General features: G+C 45.3%; 9 protein-coding genes across 10 annotated transcripts; 3 read left to right on the top strand and 6 right to left on the bottom strand.

Annotated features, from left to right (window-relative positions):
- Positions 1–1,998: 1,998 nt before the first annotated feature.
- LOC111076459 (putative mediator of RNA polymerase II transcription subunit 15) lies at positions 1,999–4,098 on the bottom strand. Its single transcript, XM_022370268.2, has 3 exons — positions 3,500–4,098; positions 2,985–3,418; positions 1,999–2,913 (listed from the first exon to the last, which is right to left on the bottom strand). Exons 1-3 carry the CDS (start codon positions 3,551–3,553, stop codon positions 2,316–2,318), a joined length of 1,086 nt encoding a protein of 361 aa, XP_022225960.2. The 5' UTR covers positions 3,554–4,098; the 3' UTR covers positions 1,999–2,315.
- Positions 4,099–7,386: 3,288 nt separating this feature from the next.
- Positions 7,387–10,015, bottom strand: LOC111076455 (ribosomal L1 domain-containing protein CG13096). Of its 2 annotated transcripts, XM_041592239.1 has the most exons (3): positions 9,156–10,015; positions 8,314–9,053; positions 7,387–8,255 (listed from the first exon to the last, which is right to left on the bottom strand). In XM_041592239.1, exons 1-3 carry the CDS (start codon positions 9,937–9,939, stop codon positions 7,536–7,538), a joined length of 2,244 nt encoding a protein of 747 aa, XP_041448173.1. In that variant the 5' UTR covers positions 9,940–10,015; the 3' UTR covers positions 7,387–7,535. The 2 variants fall into 2 exon arrangements, with proteins under 2 accessions (XP_041448173.1, XP_022225957.2); XM_022370265.2 differs by having other exon boundaries at positions 8,314–10,015.
- Positions 10,016–10,381: 366 nt separating this feature from the next.
- On the bottom strand, positions 10,382–12,769 carry LOC111076485 (U3 small nucleolar ribonucleoprotein protein MPP10). The gene is made up of 3 exons (XM_022370299.2): positions 12,595–12,769; positions 10,751–12,527; positions 10,382–10,688 (listed from the first exon to the last, which is right to left on the bottom strand). The coding sequence occupies exons 1-3, from the start codon at positions 12,690–12,692 to the stop codon at positions 10,533–10,535; spliced, it is 2,031 nt and encodes a 676-aa protein (XP_022225991.2). The 5' UTR covers positions 12,693–12,769; the 3' UTR covers positions 10,382–10,532.
- A 235-nt stretch (positions 12,770–13,004) lies between these two features.
- On the top strand, positions 13,005–14,551 carry LOC111076487 (phosphatidylinositol glycan anchor biosynthesis class U protein). The gene is made up of 3 exons (XM_022370301.2): positions 13,005–13,258; positions 13,318–13,942; positions 14,007–14,551. Exons 1-3 carry the CDS (start codon positions 13,129–13,131, stop codon positions 14,530–14,532), a joined length of 1,281 nt encoding a protein of 426 aa, XP_022225993.2. The 5' UTR covers positions 13,005–13,128; the 3' UTR covers positions 14,533–14,551.
- On the bottom strand, positions 14,552–15,222 carry LOC111076489 (39S ribosomal protein L51, mitochondrial). The gene has a single exon (XM_022370304.2). It carries the CDS (start codon positions 15,130–15,132, stop codon positions 14,608–14,610), a length of 525 nt encoding a protein of 174 aa, XP_022225996.2. The 5' UTR covers positions 15,133–15,222; the 3' UTR covers positions 14,552–14,607.
- Positions 15,223–15,258: 36 nt separating this feature from the next.
- LOC111076486 (adenylyltransferase and sulfurtransferase MOCS3-2) lies at positions 15,259–16,813 on the top strand. Its single transcript, XM_022370300.2, has one exon. The coding sequence runs from the start codon at positions 15,330–15,332 to the stop codon at positions 16,689–16,691; it is 1,362 nt and encodes a 453-aa protein (XP_022225992.1). The 5' UTR covers positions 15,259–15,329; the 3' UTR covers positions 16,692–16,813.
- A 577-nt stretch (positions 16,814–17,390) lies between these two features.
- LOC111076483 (angiotensin-converting enzyme-related protein) lies at positions 17,391–20,092 on the top strand. The gene is made up of 4 exons (XM_022370298.2): positions 17,391–17,476; positions 17,548–18,109; positions 18,181–19,422; positions 19,482–20,092. Exons 1-4 carry the CDS (start codon positions 17,420–17,422, stop codon positions 19,517–19,519), a joined length of 1,899 nt encoding a protein of 632 aa, XP_022225990.2. The 5' UTR covers positions 17,391–17,419; the 3' UTR covers positions 19,520–20,092.
- A 1,574-nt stretch (positions 20,093–21,666) lies between these two features.
- Positions 21,667–22,915, bottom strand: LOC111082000 (homeobox protein Hmx). The gene has a single exon (XM_022378171.2). The coding sequence runs from the start codon at positions 22,804–22,806 to the stop codon at positions 21,712–21,714; it is 1,095 nt and encodes a 364-aa protein (XP_022233863.1). The 5' UTR covers positions 22,807–22,915; the 3' UTR covers positions 21,667–21,711.
- On the bottom strand, positions 22,912–23,419 carry LOC111082001 (anaphase-promoting complex subunit 11). The gene has a single exon (XM_022378172.2). The coding sequence runs from the start codon at positions 23,208–23,210 to the stop codon at positions 22,953–22,955; it is 258 nt and encodes an 85-aa protein (XP_022233864.1). The 5' UTR covers positions 23,211–23,419; the 3' UTR covers positions 22,912–22,952.
- Positions 23,420–24,456: the final 1,037 nt, after the last annotated feature.

Here is a 24,456-nt window from a genome sequence, read left to right as displayed (position 1 = left end):
AGCGCTCTTATATTGACAGAGCGGGCATTCGAAATTTGTTGCCTTTGGTCCAAATGCACAGCTATAATGTTTATGTTTTGTTAAGGATCCTTTCATCAGTTTTTTCTTGCATTGTTCGCATCTTACGAATCCTAATTCTAGTTCGCTCTAGAAAATATAAATAAGTGAAAATATAAAATATACTTACATATACTTTAATTTACTTACATCGCTGGAAGAACTGCAACTTGAAAAACTGGACGCATGACCATGCACTTCAACCCATCTTTCGAATGTTACGGGCAGGTCTTTGTTCCATGGCCTTTCGTCCCATGGAGGTAAGGTGGAGGTTGTTGGATGGTCTTCATCGCTTGAAGAAGATGAATTCATGTTTAAAAGTTGTTTGTTTGATTTGTTTGTTTGTTTGGTTGTTAACTCTAAACGAAAACCGGCGCCGGCTTGCAGAAAAATGAGTGTGACCAGATAGGCAGATGAGATGATGCCAACTCGGTGGAAAAAGGATGGACGCGAAGTGCTCAAAATGAGCCATTTATAAATGGCTGACTTTGCGGGTAATTTTAAATTTACCTTAAAGTTTGTTCGCTCTAGAAGATATAAACAAATGAAAATAAAATGATATGATATATGATATGTAGCTTGGCAGGTCAATTTAAAAATAAAAAATATATATTTATTTTGTGCTCAATAATTGAGCCGCGCCGCTCATTTAGCTCAACTGAACGGCGTTGACGGCGGCCGGGGTCTTCTAGGTTTTTTTTGGCGGGCGGGCGTCATTGCGTCATTGAAAGCACGTGACCTCGCTCAACACAAATTTTTCTTAATTTGTTTTTTGATCATTTTGTAAACGTAAGTGTATATATATATAGATATAGACATATATATATATATATATATATATATAGATATGGATTCCTATGACTCCTATTCTTGGTGCTTTCCTGTGGCACTCTTCACACAACCGAGTCCACTGCCTATCCATCGTACCCCGCGTATCCGCCCTTCCGGCCACCCTACTCGCCCTACCAACCGCCTACATTTCATCGCCCAGGAGCTTATCCGAGTTTCCCTGGCTTTGGACCCGCTCCGGGTCATTGTTGCACTGTTGCGTGATCCCTATTCGGAAAAATATTGGAAGTGCAAGATATTCAAATGCTCGCTAAAGAGCGAGCTTTAGCCCTGCATCCTTCACAGTCTGAGAGAGTCCGACACTCTGCATACAGTACTGGCCCTGCCGATGCCTATCGAAGACCTAGACCAGCGGTGGACTATTATAGAAAAATTAAATACGAAATGAACTAACCTTTCGACAACTCAGGTGCCAGTCCCCCATAGTATGTAACGCATGTTGTATGTGCCTCCCTCCACTCTCCCTTTCCGTGAGCTTGTCTATCTCGTGGTAGAGGAAATGGCAGTTCTGATCAAAGTGCTGCTCTCAGAATGGACCCTTTCTTACAATACGATCGGTATCATGCCCTTCACGTCCATGAACAACTTTAGCATCTGATAATTACTCTTTCCGCTGAACAAAATCTTTCCCGTGTATATCTCGTAGATGGTGCAACCAACAGGCCAAGTGTCAATTCCATAGTCATATGGCAACAAAACTAAAATATTATCCGGCCTGATGTCCGCATGCAGAATACCTATCTTTTCAGCACCTTGAGGGCTAAAACAGTTGCTAAATGTAGCTGCGCACTGCTTTGATGTGAAACCCGACATTTTGGCCGTATTTTTTAACGCCTCGCAAAAATACATGGCCAGTGACTCGAACACAATGCAGAGATGCTAGACGGAGAAAAATAACAAAAATAAGAAAAAACCTTTTTATAAGAGGTGTATATACATATATTACCTGTTTGTGAAAGAAATGGCAATTCAAGCGCAGATTGTGGAAACGACGTCGCTCAGTTTCCTATTCAAAGGAAAGACCAATTCATATCCACATATGTATTATATACTGCTGTAAAGCCCCACACTTCTTTTGCACACACTCTAAAATAAGGGTTTGCTTTTATTAGTATGACATTATACAAAAATTGTGGGTTTTGGGTGAGTTGTAAGTTTATAAAATATCTTCCATACTTCGTCATAAAATTTGTTTTACATAGTTTTTTGTTTTTGTTTGATGCTTGCTTCGCCTGCGGGCGAACCACAGGGTCCACACATGCATGACGACATATAAATCTCAGATTGGAAACGCTCGCACTTGAATTTCTGCTTACACAATTTCGGAATCTATACACCACGATGAGTAGAATTTATTGAAATATATTAGAACCACATCCCATCGCTCCTTTTGCTGCTGCTGCAATCTGTTACCGGCGCATCTGAAAGCCAACCGAACCATTCGGGCAGGGTCCCCTCGGAAGGCGCAAGACGTTGTCATTGTAGGTTTGCGGCGGCTGATGCTGTTGCTGGTGCTGCTGTGGCGACTGCTGCATTGACTGCTGGCGCAACAGGGCAGCGGATACACTTCCTCCGACCACGGGCGACCAACTCTGCTGCTGCTGCTGCTGATTGAGCGATGACTGTGGCGGAGATTGGGCTGGCATTCCACCCATGCCCATACCCCCTCCCACCCCATACGGTGGCATGCGTTGATTGAAATGCGGCTGCATGACTGGCGGCTGCTGCTGTGGTGGCAGTGGTCCGGCATGCTGGTAATAATAGTTCAGGCCCGGATTGTGTGGCCCTTGGAAGTAGCTATTGTAGTTATTGTACATTGCCGACACTTGGGACATCTTCGGGGCCGAACTAGAGCGATGCATTCCAGGACCTGGACCAGGATTACTATTGTTATTATTGTTGTTATTGTTGTAGCTGACAGCAGGTAGTGTTGAGTGGGTTCCCGCGGGTGGAGCCGTCTGTGGCGTGGCCAAAAGGCTACCACCGGGTGGTGTTGGGGGCGTTGGTCTGCAAATGAATTTAGAATACATATTAGAGAGGAAAGTTCCATGAAATTAAATCCCCATTATTATGCGTACGGCTTATCATCCTCGGGATTCTTGGCCGCACCCAGAATACGCAATCTGGCCTCCGCATATTCCTGCTCGCGCTGCTTTAGCGTCTTAATGGGCTGCTTGGGTTTCATGCCATTCGTATCCCGTCGCTCTTCAGCCTGGGCGGGGCGCCGCAGGATTTTCACGGTCTGATTGATGGTGGGCGTGGCATAGGTAGCCGGATCATAGTCGTTTGTCGACTTATGCAGCACCATCATGACTGGTTCGCCATCTAACTGGGCCTCGGGTGGCGAGGGCTTCTTGGCAATGGTGATTTGCCTGGGGGCAGGACTGCCGCCACCGACACTGCTCGGATTGCCACTGCTGTCCTGGAGGCTCTGCGGGCGTTGAAGTAGTTTCATTTTGATTACGGGCTTTTCCTCGCTTGTTTGCAGCTTGGTTTGCAGAGTCATAGATAGCTGTGCAGGGCAGAACAAGTGGGGGAAAATTGAATTAGATATAGATTCTAGAGAATGTTTGTTGGGAAATATACAACGTACCCCCGCCTCATCAAGTTCTTCCCAATTGTCTAGCACATCCTCGCCATGGGACATTGTTTAACACAGCTGTTATTTGACTTCTTTTGTTGAATCGCAAACGGAACACGTTGCGCGCGCCTAGGGGCGATGGGAAATAGATTTTTGTTGCTTTCTTTCGGTGACGACTCCTCCCTGCTGCGCGAATTCACTTTCTTCTCTTTCGCCTGCTGCTGCAGCTCGCACTACGACTGATACAGGATTCCTTTGCACTTTTATCAGACATAAGTTATACATATGATTTGTTCACTCAGATTGTACGAAAATGCTACGTCTCTTCTGCTGCCAAAAGAAATGAAAAATACGATACGCAACAATTTTGTCGAAATGCTGTTGTCGTTGTTGTTGCTGCCTCTGCCTTTGCTTCTTCTTATTGTGTCAGCAGCAGCAAATGGCTGATAATTACAGCAGCTGTGAGTCACGAGAAAGGTGTTTTGGCCAACATGCGTTGCAGAGTCTTCGTGTTCACGTCTAAAATTCGTTTTTGCGTCATTTATCAAAATAAATAACAAATTATTTAAACATTTTTTTATTGAAAGGGTATCGGATAGAGGTGTCAAACCATCGAGAGCACTATCGATCGTATCGATATTTTACTGCTAGCCTCTACTATCGACGGTTTTGCGACTATCATGATAGCATCGAGCTACAGTCGTTGCGCTTTTGATATGTTTGGATTGGCTGCTGTAAAATACGAAGACAAATTTGTAAAAAAAAATCGACAGGTCTCATCTTATTTTTACAATGGACAAGTTCCTAAAAGGTTTCAATGGTTTTTTAATAATTATTTGAGCCCGATACTATCACGATAGTATCGATTGTTTTTTTCAAAACATTCTAAACTATCGATGGCTCAACTATCAATCGTTTGACAGCTCTAGTATCGGAAGTGGTGCTCAGTGTGACTGTCCCTCAGAAAAATACCTTCTCATTTTCAAAATATACCGTAAATATACCTTGATCTCAATTTCGACGTCAAAACGGTCACCCTTGTGGTGCTGTAGTGTTGACAGCCGTTTAAAAGAAAATAGCTGTTGTGGTGTTAAAAATAGATGAATATTCAAACTGTGTTTTAGAAAAATATATAAAGACACAGCTAAATATAGCCGAGAGTTGACATCCAACTTTTTATTTTATTTTACATACGAAGCTATAATCAAAAACTATTATTATTATTAATATACTCGACGGAAATAATAAATAAATAGTAATCATTTCTAATAATAAAATATTATTTTATTATCCAGTCGGCATCCGAAGACTGGAATGGGGATGACACGCTGGCGGATACAGACGAAGTCATTGCCTCGGATCTGCTGGCTGAGATCATATCAGGTTCGTAGCAACTATGAATTGACATGCAGTCACTTATGAGCACATTCTGAATGGCTTAGAAAACTGAATTTTAGCACTAATGTAAGGAAATAGGGTTAAAGATGCCCAAGTAACTAATGCTCAAATAACGTAACCTTTCATTCCCACGTTTTGTGCTTACTTAGTTGGTGTCATTTTCTGCTTAGTTTATAAACAATTACATACAAAGTTAGCCAATCTTGTGGAATATTGATTGATCAATCGAATAAAATTATATGTGCAGGGTTGAAAGTTTATAGCCTTTTTACACTGGGCGCGTCTGCTATCGATATCGGAATAGACGCAATGAAGCAGAAAAGGCGTTTACATTGGCAGACGTGCGTCTTGAATTTTGTTTTGGGTGCTTGATGACAAGGAAAGTAAACAAATTTTGAGAAATCAACAGAATTATGCAAGACGACAAGAAAATGGACGAAAGAGAATTTATTCTTATATTTATTTATTATTTTCAGACATTTCTTTGTAGAGCTTGTGGGAGTTCTTCTTAAAATTATGAAAACCATCGAAGTTCGTCTCCAGCAGTGTCATAATGGCATCAGGGGATCACAAAAATGTCGTATGATAATAATACAATCAGTTTCAAGTATTTTATTTCATGATTTTATGTATATTTTCACCTTTTTGCACAACCATTCACTTTAGCGCCAAAATTTGATTTTTTAACTACAAGTTTTTGTTGTTCTTAGAGGTGATAATTGCGCTGATAGGCAGAAAAGTGCAAAAATGTGCAGTTAAGCGCAAAAGCAATCGAATATATTGAATAGACGCACATGAATCAGAGACCGACGCAACTTTTTGCCACCACTAGGGCCCTATGCCTAACCTATGTAAAAAAAACTGCGTCTTTGCCAAGACGCAAAGAAGCATGACGCAGTCCCAATGTAAACAGCCTATTAGTAATGCTAGTTATACCAGCTGACGTTTATTTTATCCGTTGAAATCGAGCTGGATGGCTGAGAGCATTTCACGGGTCACAGCATCACCGCCAGCTTGACCGAAATGAATTGTTAATCAAGCTTAATTAATTAATTAATTAATTAATAATCACCATTAATCATCTTTCGGATGACACGGCTATCCGTTGAGGAAAGACTCTGACATGAGGAGTCTGAACGAAGATCCTGTTGTTCCCTCCTTTTATGTTGAAGGCGGCAACGACCAGCACCTTCCAAAGGTACAGGATGAATCGTCATATACAACGACGAATTCGACGAAAATATGTTATCGATTGCTGCCCTGCACAAAATTTAAAGTGAAAATATTGATTTGCATTAAAAATAAATAAATTGGTAAATAAACGTAGAGGCTAAGGTATTTGTAATGATACGTACGATCTATTTTCTTTATCTTCACTTAAGCATATTATTCCGTTCAACAATTTATTTTTCGAACAAAATGTGCCATATAAGTTATTGAAGCACTAAACTTTGGTTTTTTTCCATGGGTAAAAAAAGTTTAATGGTTATTTTCACTACACATAATAATTTTAATTTTTATTTTTAATCAATCTAATTTTAGGAAATTTACAAAAAAAAATTCATTGTTTTATTATAAAACTTATTTAAAATTGTTTTTTAAATAGTCATCTACATTGAAAAAAATATCTCATAAACTTAAAATTTCTAGGGAAGAACTATTTTCCGATTGATTTTGAGATATTACCTGTCTAATGGATAAAATGTATAAAAATCATTAGTATATTGACCTCATTTTAGATTGTTTTTCAACTTTGAATTGACTTTACAAAATATGTATATCCCTAAATTTTCCCGAGATTTTTTGTGTGTGCATATTATTTTAATATTCCTTAACCTATGTTTAAAAGTCTTTTTTGCTCTTTTAAGTTTTTCGGCTTCTACATCAATAACACCAATAATTTCCTACCATCCATTTACAATACTTTCTCTTATCAATCATATCCTTCAGATAGTAATGTATATTTAGGGATAAACCCACCTAAAAGGATGACGATGCTAAGTCCAAGAATGTGGAACGATAGCTGAGGTGTTCGCAATTCAAACGCATTCAACTAGATAAAAAAGCCTAAGAAGTAGAGAAACTAATCCAAAGACTGAATGAGTTGGAGAATAACATTTCCGAGCTGCAAAGAGATATTATTCCTAACCAGACCAGGCTGAAAAATTTGTTAGATCAGCTGAAAAGTAAACAAATCAAACAATTAGACATAAAATCGAATCTTGGAAATTTATTTACATTGAGGAAGAGAAACAAAGCTGCCATGGTGAGCGGAACAGTTGTAGCCTGTTGACCATTCCGGAAGATTCCATAATGTTAATGGGGTTACAAATGAATACAAATTTCTCATAATGGTGGCACATCATCATAGCGTCATAGGTTTTCAGATACTACCAACCAAAGGAAGATTACGAGAATAACGAGTCGAGAATATGTATTCTTCGAAAACTTCTTAAAAAAAAACAAAAAAAAAACGTTCGTGGAACATACCACAATTTTTTTTGTTAACTTAAAAACAATTCGTTTATTCCTTAAAACTGTTTCAAAATTTTCAATACGAAAATATGGTACAAATTGTTGGCGGGGAAGGGGAGGGAGGTTGTATCCAAGAATTACGACTAAAGAAAAGTAAATTTGCCAAAAGGCACGCTTACTCATCATCATCATCGTCGCTGTCATCGTCGTCGACTTCTTCATCGCTCTCATCGTCCTCATCGCCTTCATCTTCGCCCGAGTCAGCCTCATCGACTTCATCGTCATCCGATTCAGCCTCATTTTTGGCTGCCTCGCTCGTCGATTCTTTGCGTGCTTTTTTTGTGGGCACAACAGTGTCCTCACCGTCGTTCTCCTTAGAAGGAGCAGCTACTCCAGCCGCATCGGCCGCCAAGAGAGCCGCCTTCTCTTCGCGAATCTCTGCCTTGCGCTTCACCTGCTGCCAAGTCAACTTTACGAATTCGGCATCCTTGGTAAGGGCGAACCGGGAGAGCACCTCGTTGGCCTGCTTCTTCAGTTTCAGCATACGCTGCTCGCGTGGTCCGACCACATACGGCGTGTCTGCTGGGGCGGCACACATGCTGATGTACAGTGGCAGGGCCGAGGTGCCGACAATGTCAATTTTGACATACAGCGAACGAATGTTGGCCAGTCCACCAGGATAGACCGTCTCCAGTTGCTTGGTCACCAACAGAATATTCTCCGCCAGCTGTTCGGCACTGTGCTCGTGATTGCCCACTGGGATGGCGGTGAGATCGCCCTTGCTCAGCTGCCTGTAAGCGGTGCGGCACAGAGCACGCGATAGCTCCCTCTGCAGCTGTGCATTGTCCTTGCTCAGACGCACCGGATGCAGGACATTGCGTGGCTTCTGGGTGAACTGTGAAAGATGAAAGAGAGTCAGCAAAATGACAGGATTGACAGCAGTCATACTTTACCTTGCCCAGAAAGGCACTGGCCTGTCCCGACAGCTTGCCGTCGCACATTAAGTAGTCATAGGTGTTGAGGAACTTGCGCTTGGCCTCAAAGCTATTCACATCGTTGCGCAGCTGATTGAATGGCACCACAGTCAGACGCTGCTTGATGCCAATCTCGCTGAACAGATCCTCGTAGTGGGCCTTGGTGGGCTCAAAGTCAAACTTGGCACCGCGCTGCAAGTCCGTCACAATGATGGCCACATCATCGTCGCTACCCACCAGCGAGTGCTTCAGTCCCAGCTTGACCACACGCTTGGGGCAGCTGGGTATCTTGTAGCTGCACACCTGCAGTATGTAGCGGTAGTCGGAGAAGACCGAGGCCGACTTTTTCTTGGCCACCTCTTCGGCCGCTTGGGTCTTGAGGGCCTGGCACATCTTCAGCACATTCGATTCGGAGACAATGTCCCGGAACTTTTGCTCATCAAAGGGCTTCAATTCAAATTGCAACGCGACGGGCTTCTTCTTAGGCTTCTTGGCCTTTTTGTTGGACTTTCCCTTGGCCAATGTGGCGATCTTCTTGCCTGCCTTCTTAGCTTTCGGCGACTTGTCTGGTTTGGAGAGTTTCTTAAGTGGCTTGGTCTTCGCCTGAAGCGATGCTGTGGCTGGTTTGGATATTTTGCTGGCAGTTTCAGCTACTGCTGGCACCGCCTTTGTCGTTTGCTTGGATGCCTTCTCAGACTTTTTAGCTAGCGCTTCAACTATTTTCTTGGCTGGAGCTGCTGTCTTGACTGGTGACGCCACAGTTTTTTTGGCTGCTGCGGCTTTCTTGGCAGGAGCTGCTGTCTTAGTTGGTGCCTCTACGGGTTTCTTGGCTGCTGCGGCTTTCTTGGCAGGAGCTGCTGTCTTAGTTGGTGCCTCTACCGTTTTCTTGGCTGCTGCGGCTTTCTTGGCTGGTTCTGCTTTCTTGGCTGGAACTTCAGGCGTTTTCTTGGCGGGTGCTGCCTCTGTTTTCTTAGCTGGCGCTGCTTTCTTGTTGTCTTTCTTGGGGGCAGTCGGAGCAGGTGTTTCTACTGCCTTCTTAGCTGAAGCTGAATCCGCTTTCTTGCCGGAAACTGTATCCACTTTCTTGCCTGCAGCTGCTTTCTTAGCCGGAGCTTCTATCTTTGCAGGAGCTTCCTCTACAGTCGATTTCTTGTTCGACTTCTTGGGAGCCGCCTCAACTGGTGCAGGTTTGCCTTTCTTTTCCTTTTTGGCAGGCGCTGGTTTAGCGGGCGAAGGAGATGGCGCCAAAATCAACGGCTTCTTGGCGGCAGGAGTCGCAGGAATAGCGGCGGCCTTTCCTTTTGACTTTTTCACAGCAACTGGGGATGCAGCTGGCGACTCTGGAGGAGCTATTACCAAGGGCCTCTTGGCGGCCTTTTGCTGTTTCTCCTTCTCAACAGGTTTTTTCTGTTCTTTTTTGGGTTTTTCAGTGACGTCCACTTTTTTCGGAGCGGCATTTTTGCCCTTTTTGATGGGTGCCGCTACTTCCAGGACGGCTGCTTGCGCCAGCTTGCCTTTTTCCGTGGTTTTCTTCTTCTTGGCCACGCCCTCAATGCTGGCGCTTTTGCTCAGCGACTTTGGCTGTGGTTTCTGTACTTTAACCATCTTTGCGTTGTCAATTAAATGTAATTTTTGCGGAGAAAAACAATTTTTTAAATGCAACACGTGCGATTCGTTAGTGTGACCGCGGATTTATAGATAAAATATACCGCGTTTCCCCTGAGAAATATACTGCTCAACACTCAGAAATATACCAACAAATATACTAATATTTCAAGCCGGTCCGAAACTGTTATAGCATTTAAATTCAAACTTAATTTAAACCTTAAAGCACCAAACTTACGAACGTCTTTAGTTTCCTTTCTATTTAAATAGCACACAGTTTATTTTAAGTAAATAATTCTAAAAATAATCCAATTGTAGACATTACATCCGTCCTGCCGGCCACCAAATGTCCTTGGATCACTCACACACACACAACAAAACACACGAAGCACAGAGGGAGCCGACAAAGTGTTCCAAAGTTATCCCTTTAACAACGCGCATCCCCTGGGAGGGGGGGTGGTGAGCATGTGGGCGTGCGTGGTGTGTGAATTGGGCATTTGCTGGCACGTGACTGGAGGACATGGTTTGCCCGCTGACGTCACAGGCAAATGCCATTGACAATTGGAAAAGAAAAAGTCTTAAAATGTACAAAATTAGAGCTTGAGTTTTTTGGCATTCGCTTTGGCCGGATCCTTTTTGGCACGTTTGCTCCCAGCGCCGCTTGCCGCCGAGGCTGTCGTGTCCTGCAGCTTGTTGAAGAATGCCTTGGAGGATTTGAGAGCGCTCTGATCGCTGGTGCTGGCGGTTATCTGAAAAGAGGAGAAAGCAATTATGAGACTCAACCTCGACTGTTGGCCACACACACTCTTACCTTTTGTACATTGCGACTCTTGGTGATGGTCTTTAGGAGCTTGGCATCCGCCTCGCGTTTCGTGGGCGCCTTTCCCTCCTTGGCGCGCTGCAGGTCGCGCGTTTCGAGCACTGCATTGATGGCCCGCTGCTTTTGCTTCTTCTTGCGGCGCTCGCGATTCTTGTCGGTGCGTGTGCGCTCCGTCTTGCCCAGAGGGGCGTGCTTGGGTCCGCGGAATACCTCTTCGGGGGCCAGCAGCTTGGCATCGCTGACGGCGACGGGCGCAACCTCTTCCATGTGCACCGCCGGCGTGTTGGTGACAATCCTTACCTCGGGCGCCACTGGTTTTGGTGTAAAATGGAAGTTGGAGAGGGCATCGAGCTTGAGGAACAGCGTGCGCATCATTCGCTTGATCTCCTGATGCTCCTTGGGCTCCGGTCCGGCATTTTCGTCGGCATCCTTGTTGGGATCGAGTTTCTCCAGCTCCTGTTGATATTGCTTCTCGTAGATTTGGGCCAGGGATTGCTTGGACTTCTCCTGGTCGAGCACCAGCTGTTTACGGTACTCCTGCGGCGTGTTATCCACACGCACGGTGCGGACCACATCATCCCAGGCCTTGTCGCGAATACGCTGCAGTATGATATCCTCGATGGAGCGATTATCTTCTTCTGTCAGAGGTGCCGTGGGTCGTGTGGTGGATTCAAAGTCTAGAATCTCCTCGAGCAGTGAGTTCTGTGGACGATTGGCCGCTTGGACCTCACCCTTCAACTGCCAGGGCTTCTCGCCGAGCACAATGTCCTCATAGTCGCGTATACGCTGGAACAGACGAGCCTCACGCAGCTCATTTGATGACTGGACGGCTGGTGTGGCCTCTTCTTGGTCATCATCATTATCTGCCTTGTCGGAGCCAGAGTCAGAATCACTGGCGGGTTCTATGCCACTTTTAGCCACGAATTCGGATTCATCGATTTCACTGGGAGCATTCTCTGGGTCTTCATTTGCTTCAGCGGCATCCTCATGCTCTCCTTCATCTTCAATATCATCTACAGTCCCATCCTCTGATTCCTCCTCTGCCTCATCTTCGTTTTCATTGAAGTAATCCCTCTGCTTGCCTTTGTTCTTTTTGTTTAACTTTTGCGCCTCCCGCTCCAGTTCCTCGTCTACTTCGAAAAAGTCCGCATAATTCACATTGACATCATCCTCATCTTCTTCCTCGCCCACACCAAAATCATCTGCATAGTAGTCGATGGCATCCGCGTCCTCTTCGACGCGCTGCTTAGATTTTTGCTTTCGCATCTCCTTGGCGTCTTCCTGTTCCAGAAACTCCTTCATCTCGTCCAGCTTGAAGAATGTGTCATCCACCACAGAGTTTCGGATCCGCTTTCCGCTTTTCTTTGTTTTGACTGATTTGGGTTTGGATTTCGTGGGCAGGTCCTCGGCATCGCTGCCAGAAACATCAAAATCTGAGTCTGGAGCTTCCTGAGCAGGCGCCTCCTCATCAGATGACGCCGCTGGATGCGCTTCGCCCTCATCCTCATCCTCATCGTCGTCGTCTTCGTCCAACTCGATGCCCAAGTGCTTCTCCTTCATGGCCATCAGCTTGGCAGTCTTCTCCAGCAGTTGCGGGAACACCAGTTCGTTGCGCATTTCCAGCTGCTGCCAGATCTGTTCCTCGTCCATCTGCTCCAGCACCAGCTCGGGCAGCAAGTCCTTTTTATTCTCCACATCTCCGCTAATGCTTACGCTGTAGGTTTGCTGTATGAGCTGCTCGATGGCAGCAATCTTCTCCGGCTGTGGCCTAGAAGAAAAATTGTTTAGATTTCCACTGAAGCAAACACGTGCGCGCCGCTTGGACGAAAACAAACTTGAGAAAACGCTCTGGATTCTTGGTCAGCAGCTCGAAGTTGTCCGCTATTTCCTTGAACACATTCGCCTTTTTGGTTTTTTTCTTGGTTCCAATCATATTGGGCGTGTTTTTATATATTTAATTTCGAAAATTGTAAAAAGTGCAACAGTTCCAAAACAAAACTGGCAAGTATCGGCTGGCACGAACGAGTACATATCGATATGTTTCGCCATGGTGTTTTGCCATCGTTAGCTACAGTTAAATAGAAAACTTCCATATAAAAACTAGGTTAAATGGACCCAAGCGATCAGGATTTCAATACAGATCACGAATTGGTATTTTAAAGGGTTTCGTACTTCGAAGAGGCGGCCTCCAGATTTTCTATGTGAATTAAAACATAATTTTTAAAGGTGTGATTAAGCCATCGATAGATATCGCCCATCCTTAGGAACAGCTGTCGCCGACGCTTGTATTCCGGGAATTCAGCATTTTATTTTGGAAAAATGCATTGCAGTCCATAAATTAGGACCACCAACAAAGCACACAAGCAACAATGGATGCAAAATTCTTTAAACTACTTCTGCTGGGCGGAGTGGTGCGCTTCTACTTCGTGCGTACGTCTCTGGCGTCGCTTATCAGCGACCGGGTGGAGTTTGCTACACCTTTAAATTCCCAAAAGCGGAGTGAGTAATCTTCTAAAACCATATTATACGCATATTGTAAATGCTATTTTTCTGTATAGTGAAGGAAGGCATCTATCTGCTGGATCAGGGCATTGACCCATATAGTGGGGACCTGGTCCATGAAAGCCCCCTAGTGCTAAAGGCTTTGTCTGGGCTGTTCCTAAACTTTCCCCAGTGGCTGCCAATCTTCTACATAGTGCTCGATCTGTTGACGGGGGCGCTACTCTATAATTTGAGCGTACGCTTTGTGAAGCAAAAGCTGCAGAAGCAGCGCCTGGAGCGAAAGAACTATGCCAAAGACACCGAACAGCTGCAGTACAACGATGATGACAACTATGATATACCGGAGCTCGTACTGATAGCCTATCTCTTCAATCCGTTAACTGTGCTTAGCTGCATTGGCCTGACCTCGACTGTGCTGAGCAATCTGTTTCTGGCCCTCTTCCTGTACTTCCTGACGAACGGGCTGCTGCTGCCGTGCATAGTCCTGTTGGCATTTGAGACTGTGCGCAGTCTATACCCAATTGTGCTGATGGCTCCGCTGCTATTGGTCTTTGCACGCCGCTCCATAGTTGGGGGCGTCATCCTATCGGTTCTCTTTGCAGTTGCATGCATCATTGTAGCTGCCGCCAGCTATTTGGTGATGCACAGCTGGACCTTCCTGGATGGAACACTGGGATTTATGTGAGTCCATTATAGATGCCTTCATAGTACCCAACCGATTCTTGATGTGCTCTTCCATTGGCAGCTTTTATTTCCGCGATCTCCAGCCAAATATTGGACTGTTTTGGTATTTCTTTACCGAAATGTTTGAGCATTTCCGCACCATGTTCCTAATCACATTCCAGCTGAATGCCACAGTGCTGTACCTGGTGCCGCTCAGTCTTAAGCTGCGGAAGGAGCCATTGCTGCTGGCCACCGTCCTGGTGGCCCTCATGGCAGTGTTTCAGGCATATCCAAGCCTGGGCGATGTGGGCTTCTACCTGGCATTGCTGCCGCTCTGGAAACGTTGCTGGAAATACATGGCCCATGGCTTTGTTGTCTTCACATTCTTCATGGTTACACTGTCTATGATGGGCGCCCTGTGGCATTTGTGGATCTACGCGGGATCGGCCAATGCCAATTTCTATTTTGGAGCCACGCTGGCCTTCTCGACGGGTCAGATATTCCTCATCACGGATCTGCTGTTTGCGCACGTGAAGCGGGAGTTCTGCTTGTACAACGGACAGAAGATAATGATCGATGGGGAGGAGGCGCGCATACTCTTAAAATAAGCCGAAATGCTAACAAATATCAAATTTAACAAAACACTTTATTACGACTTTTATGGGAGCTCCAACCATTCCACGCTACTGTTTGGAGTAGCCGGTCTTGGTCTTGCGATTGAGGAACTTGTACAGATACAATATCCGCTTCTGCATGTCCCTCCACTTGGTGGGCCGTGCAATCGGGTATTTGGTCTTCTCCAGCAGTTGTCGCTTGCGCAACAGCACCTGGTACTCGTTGCCAGAGACACCGCGCAACCAGGACGGCACCGAATACATAACTCGCACCGGGTGCAGTCGATCGTTGCCCAGAATGTCAATGTAGTCATTCTGGCCGAACAGAGCGCGCTTCTCTGACCAGGCGTTCTTCGGCCTATAGACGGGCATGGGCAGCTTCTGTCCGTTGTCCAAATGGGGCAGCAAGCCACTCTTGAAGATCTTGTCCTTGTAGCCGTAGCGCCGCACCGTAGGACCGCGTGCTCGTCGCTCGGCATGGGAAAGTTGGCGCACCGTTGTGGATGTGGCGGAGATCGCGGGCAGAGGATTGCTGCCTGCCGACAGGAGCGTTGCCCTGCACAGCTTTTGAATTGTGCCACTAAGCCAGGACATTGCTTGGTTTTAATTTATGATTAGATAATTGTAAACAGACTTCGCTTCGAAACTTCTCAGGAGAGCAGAGGAACAGCTGCTCGCATCGATAAATAGCCTATCGAGTTAACCGGTAATTGACCGATAGCTCATATCGAACATCAGCTGATTGTGGGAGAAATTTTTAATATTCGCAGTTTTAAAAACAATTGTAATTAATGATCGACGCGGAGGCACTGGAAAGCGAGAGGGTCAAGCTGAAGCGGGATGTTGCGGAGCTGCGGGCCACCCTCAACAGAAAGGAGCAATGTCTACGCGAACTGGAGGCAGCCATAGCCGCCGGTGAGGATAGCGATGAGGCGGAGGAGACGACGTCCAATGACATGGCCACACACATAGAGACCCAACTCTCCAACGACGACATAGCCCGATATAGCCGACAGTTGATCCTCCAGGACTTTGGAGTGCAGGGCCAGTTGAAGCTGAAGAACAGCTCCGTGCTGATTGTGGGTATGGGAGGATTGGGCTGTCCGGCCGCCCAGTACCTGGTGGCAGCCGGATGCGGACATCTGGGACTCATCGACTACGACGAGGTGGAACGCAGCAACCTGCATCGACAGATCCTGCACTCGGAGCACCGCTGCGGCATGTCGAAAGCAGAGTCCGCAAGGATTGCGCTGCTGGAACTGAATTCGCACTGTCAGATCCGCTGCCACTCGCGGCTGATCAACAGCATCAATGCCATGCACATTATACGGTCGTATGATGTGGTTCTGGACTGCAGTGACAATGTGGCCACGCGTTACCTGCTAAACGATGCCTGTGTGATGCTGCGCAAGCCCCTGGTCTCTGGTAGTGCGCTCAAGATGGACGGACAACTGACCGTGTATGGCTATGGGCAGGGTCCTTGCTACCGGTGCATCTATCCGGTACCGCCGCCACCCGAAGCGGTCACCAATTGCGGCGATGGCGGCGTTCTGGGCGCCGTCACAGGAATCATTGGCGCCATGCAGGCCCTGGAGGCCATTAAGGTGATAATCGGCTTGGGCGATGTGATGTCTGGGCGTCTGCTCATCTTCGATGGCAGCAGCTGCATGTTCCGCAATATCCGGATACGCACCAAACGACCCAACTGTCACGTGTGCTCTGCCCAGCCCCTAATCACGGAACTAATCGACTACGAGATGTTCTGCGGAATGCATGCCACTGACAAAGACAATCCCCTGGACCTACTGGAGCCGGATCAGCGTCTGGAGGTCAGGGAATACCATCAGACGCTACAGAAGCAGCCACATCTGCTGCTCGATGTGCGGCCGCCGGCAGAGTTCGAGATTTGCCAGCTGCCCAGGTCCATCAATGTGCCATTGAGTGAAATCCTAGACGACAGCTACCTAAAACGCTTCACCAAACAGCTGGAGGACAAAGAGTTTCCCATTATTCTGCTCTGTAGGCGTGGCAACGATTCACAGATCGCTGTTCAGCATATTAGAAATCGATTTCCCGCACATTCCATTCGGGATCTGGTTGGAGGACTGCATGCGTGGACAGGCAGTGTGGACGCTACTTTTCCTATTTACTAATCCCAAGGACTACATGCATTGCACATATATTTTGTTCCCGATTGAAGTGTACAGTTTTCCCCCTATTTTTCCACTTATTGTTGGTATAAATAAATAAAAGACAAGCTTAAATATGTAAATTGAATCCTTGGATCCAATTATGTGACGTCCGTTTACAGTTAACCGATAGCTTCATTGAAAGCAGAGCACCTGGCGGCAATGCAGCTCAAGCAGTGGATAATGTGCCGGGAACGGGAACAAATGCGCCAACAAAGAGAGCAACAAATAACCACGCCAGATTGGAGGGCAGGTGTAATATTTCGGCTCACGCTCACCTTAAAGGCAGATTGTGTGAATGAATGTGAAACTGTATGCATTTCTCAAAGAATAATAATATCGATATCAAGCATGCACTGCATGCATGCATGCGTGTGTGTGTGCAAGTGCATCGAAATACAGTAATAAAAGCAGTTCCCGGTGGCTTGAAATATTCAAACGCTCCCCGCAGCTGGAGGCAGAAGAAACACACAGCAATCTCTGGACTTGTTGTTCTCTGTGTTAGGTAAGTTTGTGTACAATAAATAATTATTTGTATTATAAATTCAAAGTGCAAAGTAGCAGGCCTCAATTGATAAGACAGAGCCTCTGTTGTGTGCTGGCACTGGCGGCCACAAAGAACAGTTCATTTGCCCAAGCGAAGCAGTGGAGAGTGGACTTGCGCCAAGGGAAGCAGTGGACATTGGATTAAAATGGCAAAAATGCCAATGATTTGGGTTTTTTCCCTTCTATTGGTCTTTGTGGCGTGGGTAAGTTATAGAACTATATAGAGGTCTCCACTACCTACCATTTCATAACATTTGTATGCGTTTCCCAACAGCCTGACGCCCTGGCCGAGGGCAATAGCTGTTCAGCCTCCACCCTGGACGCCCGTCGCTTCTTTGAGCATGAAAATGAGTTGCTGCGCCAGCGCTACCACGAGGAATACCTGGCCGCGTACACCTACAACACCAATGTGACCGATGAGAATCGCCAGGCCATGATTGCTGTCTATGCACGAAACGCTGTACAAAATAAGCAGCTGGCCGAGAAAATCAAGGCCTCCGACTACAAACTGTCCGAGGATGCAGACATACGCAGGCAGGCACTCCACCTATCCAAGATGGGAGCATCTGCCCTCGATCCTGAGGATTATCTAGCCCTGCAGAATGCCATCAGCTCCATGCAGTCGAATTACGCCACCACCAATGTGTGCTCCTATACGAACCGCAGCGACTGCTCGCTGACGCTGGAGCCGCATATTCAGGAGCGTCTCTCGAATAGCCGAGATCCTTCAGAGCTGGCCTGGTACTGGCGCGAGTGGCACGACAAGGCTGGCACCACACAGAAAGAGAACTTTGCCGAATACGTCCGACTCACACGCAAGGCGGCCCATCTAAATGGTGAGTTTGTCCGGCCCGATAACCTGCCGTCTGACCTCTCTAATGGGTGGAATATAATTCTATTTATATAGATCATCGTTCGTATGCCGATTACTGGGTGCAGTTCTATGAGGATGCCGACTTTGAGCGACAACTGGATGCGAGTTTCAAGCAGCTGCTACCCTTCTACAGGCAGATCCATGGCTATGTGAGGTACCGACTGCGTCAGCATTATGGCGAGGATGTGGTACCCGCAGAGGGCAACTTACCTATGCATCTGCTGGGCAACATGTGGGGTCAGTCGTGGAACGAAGTCATTGATCTCTTCACGCCGTATCCGGAGAAACCTTTTGTGGACATCAAGGCCGAAATGGTGCAACAGAACTACACGGTGCTGAAGCTATTCGAGCTGGGCGACCAGTACTTCCAGTCTTTGGGCATGCGTGCCTTGCCGCCGAGTTTCTGGAACCTCAGTTTGCTTACCCGACCCGATGATCGTCAAGTGGTTTGTCACGCCTCCGCCTGGGACTTCTATCAAGACAGCGATGTGAGGATCAAAATGTGCACAGAGGTGGACACGCACTACTTCTTTGTGGTGCACCATGAACTGGGACACATTCAGTACTATCTGCAGTACGAACAGCAGCCGGCTGTCTTCAGGGGTGCACCCAATCCTGGCTTTCACGAGGCTGTGGGCGATGTCATCGCCTTGTCGGTGATGTCTGCGAAGCATTTGAAGAGCATTGGCCTGACCGACAACGGGCGACTGGACGAGAAGAGTCGCATCAACGAGCTGTTCAAGCAGGCCCTCTCGAAGATTGTGTTCCTACCCTTTGGCTATACCATGGACAAATATCGGTATGCTGTTTTCCGCAACGAAATCGAGGAGCCGCAATGGAACTGCGGCTTCTGGCAAATGAGATCCGAATACGGTGGCGTTGAGCCGCCTGTGTCACGCACGGACAAGGACTTTGATCCGCCGGCCAAGTATCACATCGATGCGGATGTCGAGTATCTGCGCTACTTTGCCGCCCACATCTTTCAGTTCCAGTTCCACAAGGCCCTCTGCAGCCTGGCCGGCCAGTATGCGCCCAACGATAGTCGCCGCACCCTGGACAATTGCGACATATTTGGCAGCAAGGAGGCAGGACGAGCATTGAGCAAGTTCCTGTCGCACGGCAGCTCGCTGCACTGGAAGGTGGCTCTGCAGGAGTTTACAGGCGAAACGGAAATGGACACGTCCGCCCTCTTGGAGTACTTTGATCCGCTCTATCAGTGGCTCAAGCAGGAGAACAGTCGACTGGGCGTACCCTTGGGCTGGAGCGAGACGAACAGTAAGTTGTTAGAGTTCTCCCCTCTTGGATTGGTTTATAATGTGTCTATATCCTTGCAGAGATCCCCTCCGACTGCTGTGGCCAGTTTAGCACTTAAGAACATTTAGACTTGACAAAAATCAGCTTTGTAATTAATTATATGACACCAAATCCAATTGATATTTAAATTGATATTTATTGTATCGATTCGTTCGTTCGTATCGTTTTCCATTTCGTTTCCATTACTATTCAATTTTCCATTACATAATACACTTTATAACGATATCATTCATCATCAACATCCTCTACTTCTACCCATACTATCCTTTCCATCGCTTGTTGCATTCAGAAAACAATAAGATTAATTTTATATAAATTAATTGTTTGTGTCGTCTCATTTTGCAATTAAAAAACATTTATCCCACACCACACAATGTTGTATATATGTTTCGCATTTCAGTGTAAATTTTCGATATTATGCTTGCATTTTTTGTACACAGCATTTATAAGCTTACAAAAGTTCATCTCAAAGTTGTATATTGGATGAGCTAAAATCTTTGAATAGCTTGGCTTATAAGCGATCATCGAGTTTTCCATTTAAAGAATGTTCTCTCAGAGGAATTAAATGAATAATTTAGTTTTTATAAGGCTTTGATCTTGAAAATGAAATATAATTACAAATGCATACTCCTGAATATGATTCTTTTCATTTTAATAAATAAAACAATTCATATTCATTGAAGAACTTGAATGCCTTAAAATATAGCATAAATGCTTTGATATATTATGCATATTTTCAAAGCAAATAAATATATCCTATCAACCCTATAAGCAAAGCTATTCAAATGTTAAACTCAATATTGGAATTTCACGTTTTGTGCTGCAGTTGTATATTTGCTGAGTATTACCGATGTGTTTGCCTTCGATTTATGTTTTATGTTTTTTGATTTTTAGTCTCTTTTACATTGTATAATAAATACAAAATAAAGAAAATGTGTATCGAATAAAAGTTACGTGTGTGTGGATCCGATTTCCAAATAGTTTTTCCAATTTTTGGTAGAGTTTTTAGTTTTTAGTTTTTTTTTTTTTAGTTAAAACATAGAAGCTAAGAACTAACAATAAATATTGGAAATTGTTTAAATTTTGTTTCGATTAGGTAATACATATATATGTAAATCTCCCGTGTTTTATGTTGTTGTATGTGTTATAGGAAATACCCCTTAATATTATTTGTAAATTGTATATATGTATATAATAGGTGTATACAGTGCGTTTCTTGACTAAAGGGCAGTTAAAAGGTTCAAGAAAATTGTTTGAGAAATACACTAACAATTCAATATTTCGAAATCAGTCGTTTTTTGGTATAAAACTTCAAGTATTTGGATGTTTTTGATAGGTGTGATATGATAGGAATATGAAACTGCCTTTATAGACGCATAACGCACTGTATAAATGCTCGGGGAACGGGGAATTGGGCTCCAATACTCTTGAGCTTTACATATAAATGCCTTAGATGTTTTTTGTTTTTGGGAGTTTTAATGATAGGATTATTGGACTAACAGTAAGATCAGCTAGGTATTTTCTTTTTTCTTTTGTTTTGAGATACAGATACAATATATACTATATTATGTATATATATGCATAATCGTTAAGACTTAACAGGGGGCTATCAAATCATATCATAGATAAATATCCACGCGTGTGTCTATATTTAGGCCAAGAGTTTAGTTTTGGTTAGTGCTAAGTGGAATTGGAACAACTTGTTTTTTTTTTTTAGTTTTTTGGATAGTATTTTGTATGCATTCTAACAAAAAACACAAATAAATAGCAGTCCTAAGTCCTATGAATTCGATGCGGAAATCTTTGCATGCGTTTCTTTCCAAGCGTTACGTTTAGGTTTATACAAATCGAGTAATGCATAGATGTATATTAAGGATCTTATCCTTTACTACTTAGAGATTATTATTGAATACAATTTCTGTTTAATTTTTGTTTTTGTTATAATTTAATATTAAACGTTTGAAAATTTCTCGCGCTTCATTTGTAAACATTTGTTTTGTTTGTTTGATTCTTCTTCTGGGTTTTTTGTTTGTTTTCTGTTCGCTTCGCTATAATATCAAGAACGAAATGACGTAGGAGGAGGAGGAGCAATGGCAAGCTTTGTTTGAGATGAGTTTTTTTTTTTTTTGGATTTAGAATTGACTCTTGAAGTTATTTCCCCGTCTAATTGACCCTTTTTTGCGAAATGTATTCATCTGCCTTTCGTTTGTGTTCTTGGACTCCTCCAGTTTAGTCCAAGAACGGGTTTTGTCATACAGGCCGCGAGTGATGGGCATGTGGATGAGGATGGGCAGCATGTGGATGTGGATGGGCATGATGTTGGGTGACGCTGCTAATGCTGTGATTACTGCTACTGCTGCTCGCCCCACCGCCGCCGCCACTGCCTTTAGCCCTTGTCGGTGGTGGTGGTGGCGGTGCCTGCCTCATGCGTTGCTGCAGTATGCGCGGCAGCTGAGGATGTGCCTTGTGCTGTGCAGGTGGTGCGGGTGGTGGTGCTGGCCTTTGATGATAGTGGGGCGCCTGCTGCTGCTGCTGTTGCAACTGCTGATGCTTGCCCATCGACGAGGCAGCTGACGACGAGCCCGATGTCCCCGATGTCGAGCTGGTTGATGCATGGGACGTGGTCGATCCCGTGGCCAGTTTGGTGGGCAGCCCACCACTGGCCGCAGGCGAGGCCATGGTCCTGGGCACCGGCGGATCCGTCAGCTTCGGGCCCACCACAGGCGCATAGGAGCCGTCATCCTCGTCCGAGGACAATGAATTCGCATCGGAGGGTGTCCGTGATCGCGACGGCGGCGACATGGCATCCTGCTCCTGCAGAAACACCCGAAATCCCTGTATCGATTCGTTCAAGGCCCACAACTGCGACAGCAGCGACAGATCCAACTGCCTCAGGCCGTACATTTCGCGGCGGAGTATTGCCAATTGGTTGTCGATCGTCGACGAGGATGCTCCAGTGCTGCTCGAGCTGTTGGTGGGCGTGTGCTGTTGACTTCCAGTTGCCACACCAGGACCCGCACTGTGTGTGGAGGAGGCGCGACTGTGTACAGACTCCCGATCGCTGAGCGACTCCTGGGTGGAGGAGAGGCTCCCATGGCGCTGACTATGATGACCGTTGTAGCTGCGATTCCTGGCCGCTGCCGCCGATGTGGAGGGGCCCAAATAGAGGTCCCCAGCGGCGGCGCTCAAAGCGGCCACACTCGCCGCCGGCGAGGCAATGTGGGATGTGTGCTGTTGATGTGGGGCGGTGGCAACGGCAGCGGCGGCAGAGCTCAGACTTTTTGGCAGTGGAGGCAGACCACTCAGCGAATGCTGTGGATGCTGTTGAGGATCGCTATTGTCCATTATTTGGTTGGGCTTCGAGTAACACTCTTCTTCGTCTTCGGCTTGGTATTATGCTATAGCTTTGCGCTTATTTCTCTCGTTTATGCTACACCTCTTGTTTCCGTTTCCGTTTCCGTTTGCTCCTCCCGATTGCGATACCTCCTCTCTTAGTGTATATTGAATTTCCAACTTTGGCGGCACATGGGACACTGTTTGTTCAATGGTTGCAAGTTGAGCCACTTGACAATGCAATGCATGTGGAAACAATGGGAGCAGACACCCCACACCAGGGGGCAATCGTCACCGGGCAGCGCACACTCTGGGCAAGTGCTCTCGAAGGACATCCGACAAATACCGCAATTCTCATCATTCGCTATCCAACGCCAAGTTGCTACACCCGTCCATGACTTGATTGTCACTTTCATTTTGCGCACATTGGTTTGCACTGGAAAATGTATCTGTATCTGCTGCAATGTCCGCGAATTTAAACAACTTTGTCCGTGACTTCTAAAAACGAATGCTGTCGCAATCTTCGTGTTTCTTTTTCGCAAAATATTGTTTTTTTTTTCCTAATTTTTGCTGAAATAGGTCAAACTAGAGGTGTCAAAATCGATGTCATCGCTGTTTGAGTGTTCGCTGCAGACATCGATGATTTTTCTCAAACATCGATATTTTTAGTTAAATAGAATAATTTAAAAATGTTCATATTTTTTAATGATTAAAAAGATGATTTTTAGTTGTATATACTAAATAATATACATATATGGAACTGTATATACACTTTTTATGTACATACATTCACAAATTAACATATTTAATTTAATTTAATATTCAATTTAATTTTGATATGCCACCTCTACTATAATAGTTTTTGTACCAATAATACCCGCTCTAAAATCCCATCTCTATCTCGCCGTGCCCGCCAAAACAACTAAAAGCAATAAAGCAAATAAATATGATAATAAACCATTATTCAGGGGTGCCACAGAAATCACTTCCGCTGGAAAATCACCTCAATTCCATTCCGCCGTGCCACACACCGACTTTTCAGCGGAATCAAAATCGCTCACAATTTATCCAGCGATTTGATTAAATACACCCATAAAACACACCTAAAACGATTTGAATCTTACTTTCCCATAAAGGTTGTTCAATTGGTGGTTAACCCTCATCCAAATAATTTAACACTATACATGTTAAGTTAATAAAATTGTTACGAACTTCTTGATGGTGGGGCAAAGCCGTGGTTGAAGGGGTAGTGGTGAGCGGATAGTGGCGCCCCCTAGTCGGGCGATCTTAAAACTATGAGATCCGCGCGCTCTTGAATTCCCTTGTGGAGAGAGGAGAGCCGGTGTCCCGGAGCCAATTCACCCACACACGCTTAAGGGGAGAGAGAGCGGTTACAGGAAGAGTAGGCCATGCCCTTGAACCTGGTTCAAGGGCAATAGAAGAGATCGATGGGGCTTGGCGACCAACGATATCGGTATGGGAAGCTTAGGCTTAGGCTTAGGACAGATCAAAAAAATCGTTGGCGGAAGACAGTACAAAAAAAAATCGTTTTACGGATCGGGTCTCAGAGAAAAAAAATAAAAATAGAAATAAATAAAAATAATTATAAAGTGAGTGAAATGAGGATGGGTAGTGGTCATCACTCAAAGTGAATTTTTTGTT

Source organism: Drosophila obscura, unplaced genomic scaffold (assembly GCF_018151105.1).
Source record: "Drosophila obscura isolate BZ-5 IFL unplaced genomic scaffold, ASM1815110v1 contig_179, whole genome shotgun sequence".
Classification (NCBI taxonomy): Eukaryota; Metazoa; Arthropoda; class Insecta; order Diptera; family Drosophilidae; genus Drosophila; species Drosophila obscura.
The sequence above is the reverse complement of the archived record's forward strand: the minus strand, read 5'-3'. Positions and strand labels throughout refer to the sequence as shown.

Coding starts and splice junctions, on each gene's coding strand:
- LOC111076455 (XM_022370265.2), bottom strand. CDS start 9,939: ATGGTTAAAGTACAGAAACCACAGCCAAAGTCGCTGAGCAAAAGCGCC. Junction 8,256..8,313: donor CCAGTGCCTTTCTGGGCAAG/GTAAAGTATGAC, acceptor CATCTTTCACAG/TTCACCCAGAAGCCACGCAA.
- LOC111082000 (XM_022378171.2), bottom strand. CDS start 22,806: ATGGACAATAGCGATCCTCAACAGCATCCACAGCATTCGCTGAGTGGT.
- LOC111076483 (XM_022370298.2), top strand. CDS start 17,420: ATGGCAAAAATGCCAATGATTTGGGTTTTTTCCCTTCTATTGGTCTTT. Junction 17,477..17,547: donor TATTGGTCTTTGTGGCGTGG/GTAAGTTATAGA, acceptor GTTTCCCAACAG/CCTGACGCCCTGGCCGAGGG. Junction 19,423..19,481: donor GGGCTGGAGCGAGACGAACA/GTAAGTTGTTAG, acceptor ATATCCTTGCAG/AGATCCCCTCCGACTGCTGT.
- LOC111076485 (XM_022370299.2), bottom strand. CDS start 12,692: ATGATTGGAACCAAGAAAAAAACCAAAAAGGCGAATGTGTTCAAGGAA. Junction 12,528..12,594: donor AATCCAGAGCGTTTTCTCAA/GTTTGTTTTCGT, acceptor TTTTTCTTCTAG/GCCACAGCCGGAGAAGATTG. Junction 10,689..10,750: donor AGAGTCGCAATGTACAAAAG/GTAAGAGTGTGT, acceptor TCCTCTTTTCAG/ATAACCGCCAGCACCAGCGA.
- LOC111076487 (XM_022370301.2), top strand. CDS start 13,129: ATGGATGCAAAATTCTTTAAACTACTTCTGCTGGGCGGAGTGGTGCGC. Junction 13,259..13,317: donor TTTAAATTCCCAAAAGCGGA/GTGAGTAATCTT, acceptor TTTTCTGTATAG/TGAAGGAAGGCATCTATCTG. Junction 13,943..14,006: donor GATGGAACACTGGGATTTAT/GTGAGTCCATTA, acceptor TTCCATTGGCAG/CTTTTATTTCCGCGATCTCC.
- LOC111076459 (XM_022370268.2), bottom strand. CDS start 3,553: ATGTCCCATGGCGAGGATGTGCTAGACAATTGGGAAGAACTTGATGAG. Junction 3,419..3,499: donor AAGAACTTGATGAGGCGGGG/GTACGTTGTATA, acceptor TGCCCTGCACAG/CTATCTATGACTCTGCAAAC. Junction 2,914..2,984: donor AATCCCGAGGATGATAAGCC/GTACGCATAATA, acceptor ATTCATTTGCAG/ACCAACGCCCCCAACACCAC.
- LOC111076486 (XM_022370300.2), top strand. CDS start 15,330: ATGATCGACGCGGAGGCACTGGAAAGCGAGAGGGTCAAGCTGAAGCGG.
- LOC111076489 (XM_022370304.2), bottom strand. CDS start 15,132: ATGTCCTGGCTTAGTGGCACAATTCAAAAGCTGTGCAGGGCAACGCTC.
- LOC111082001 (XM_022378172.2), bottom strand. CDS start 23,210: ATGAAAGTGACAATCAAGTCATGGACGGGTGTAGCAACTTGGCGTTGG.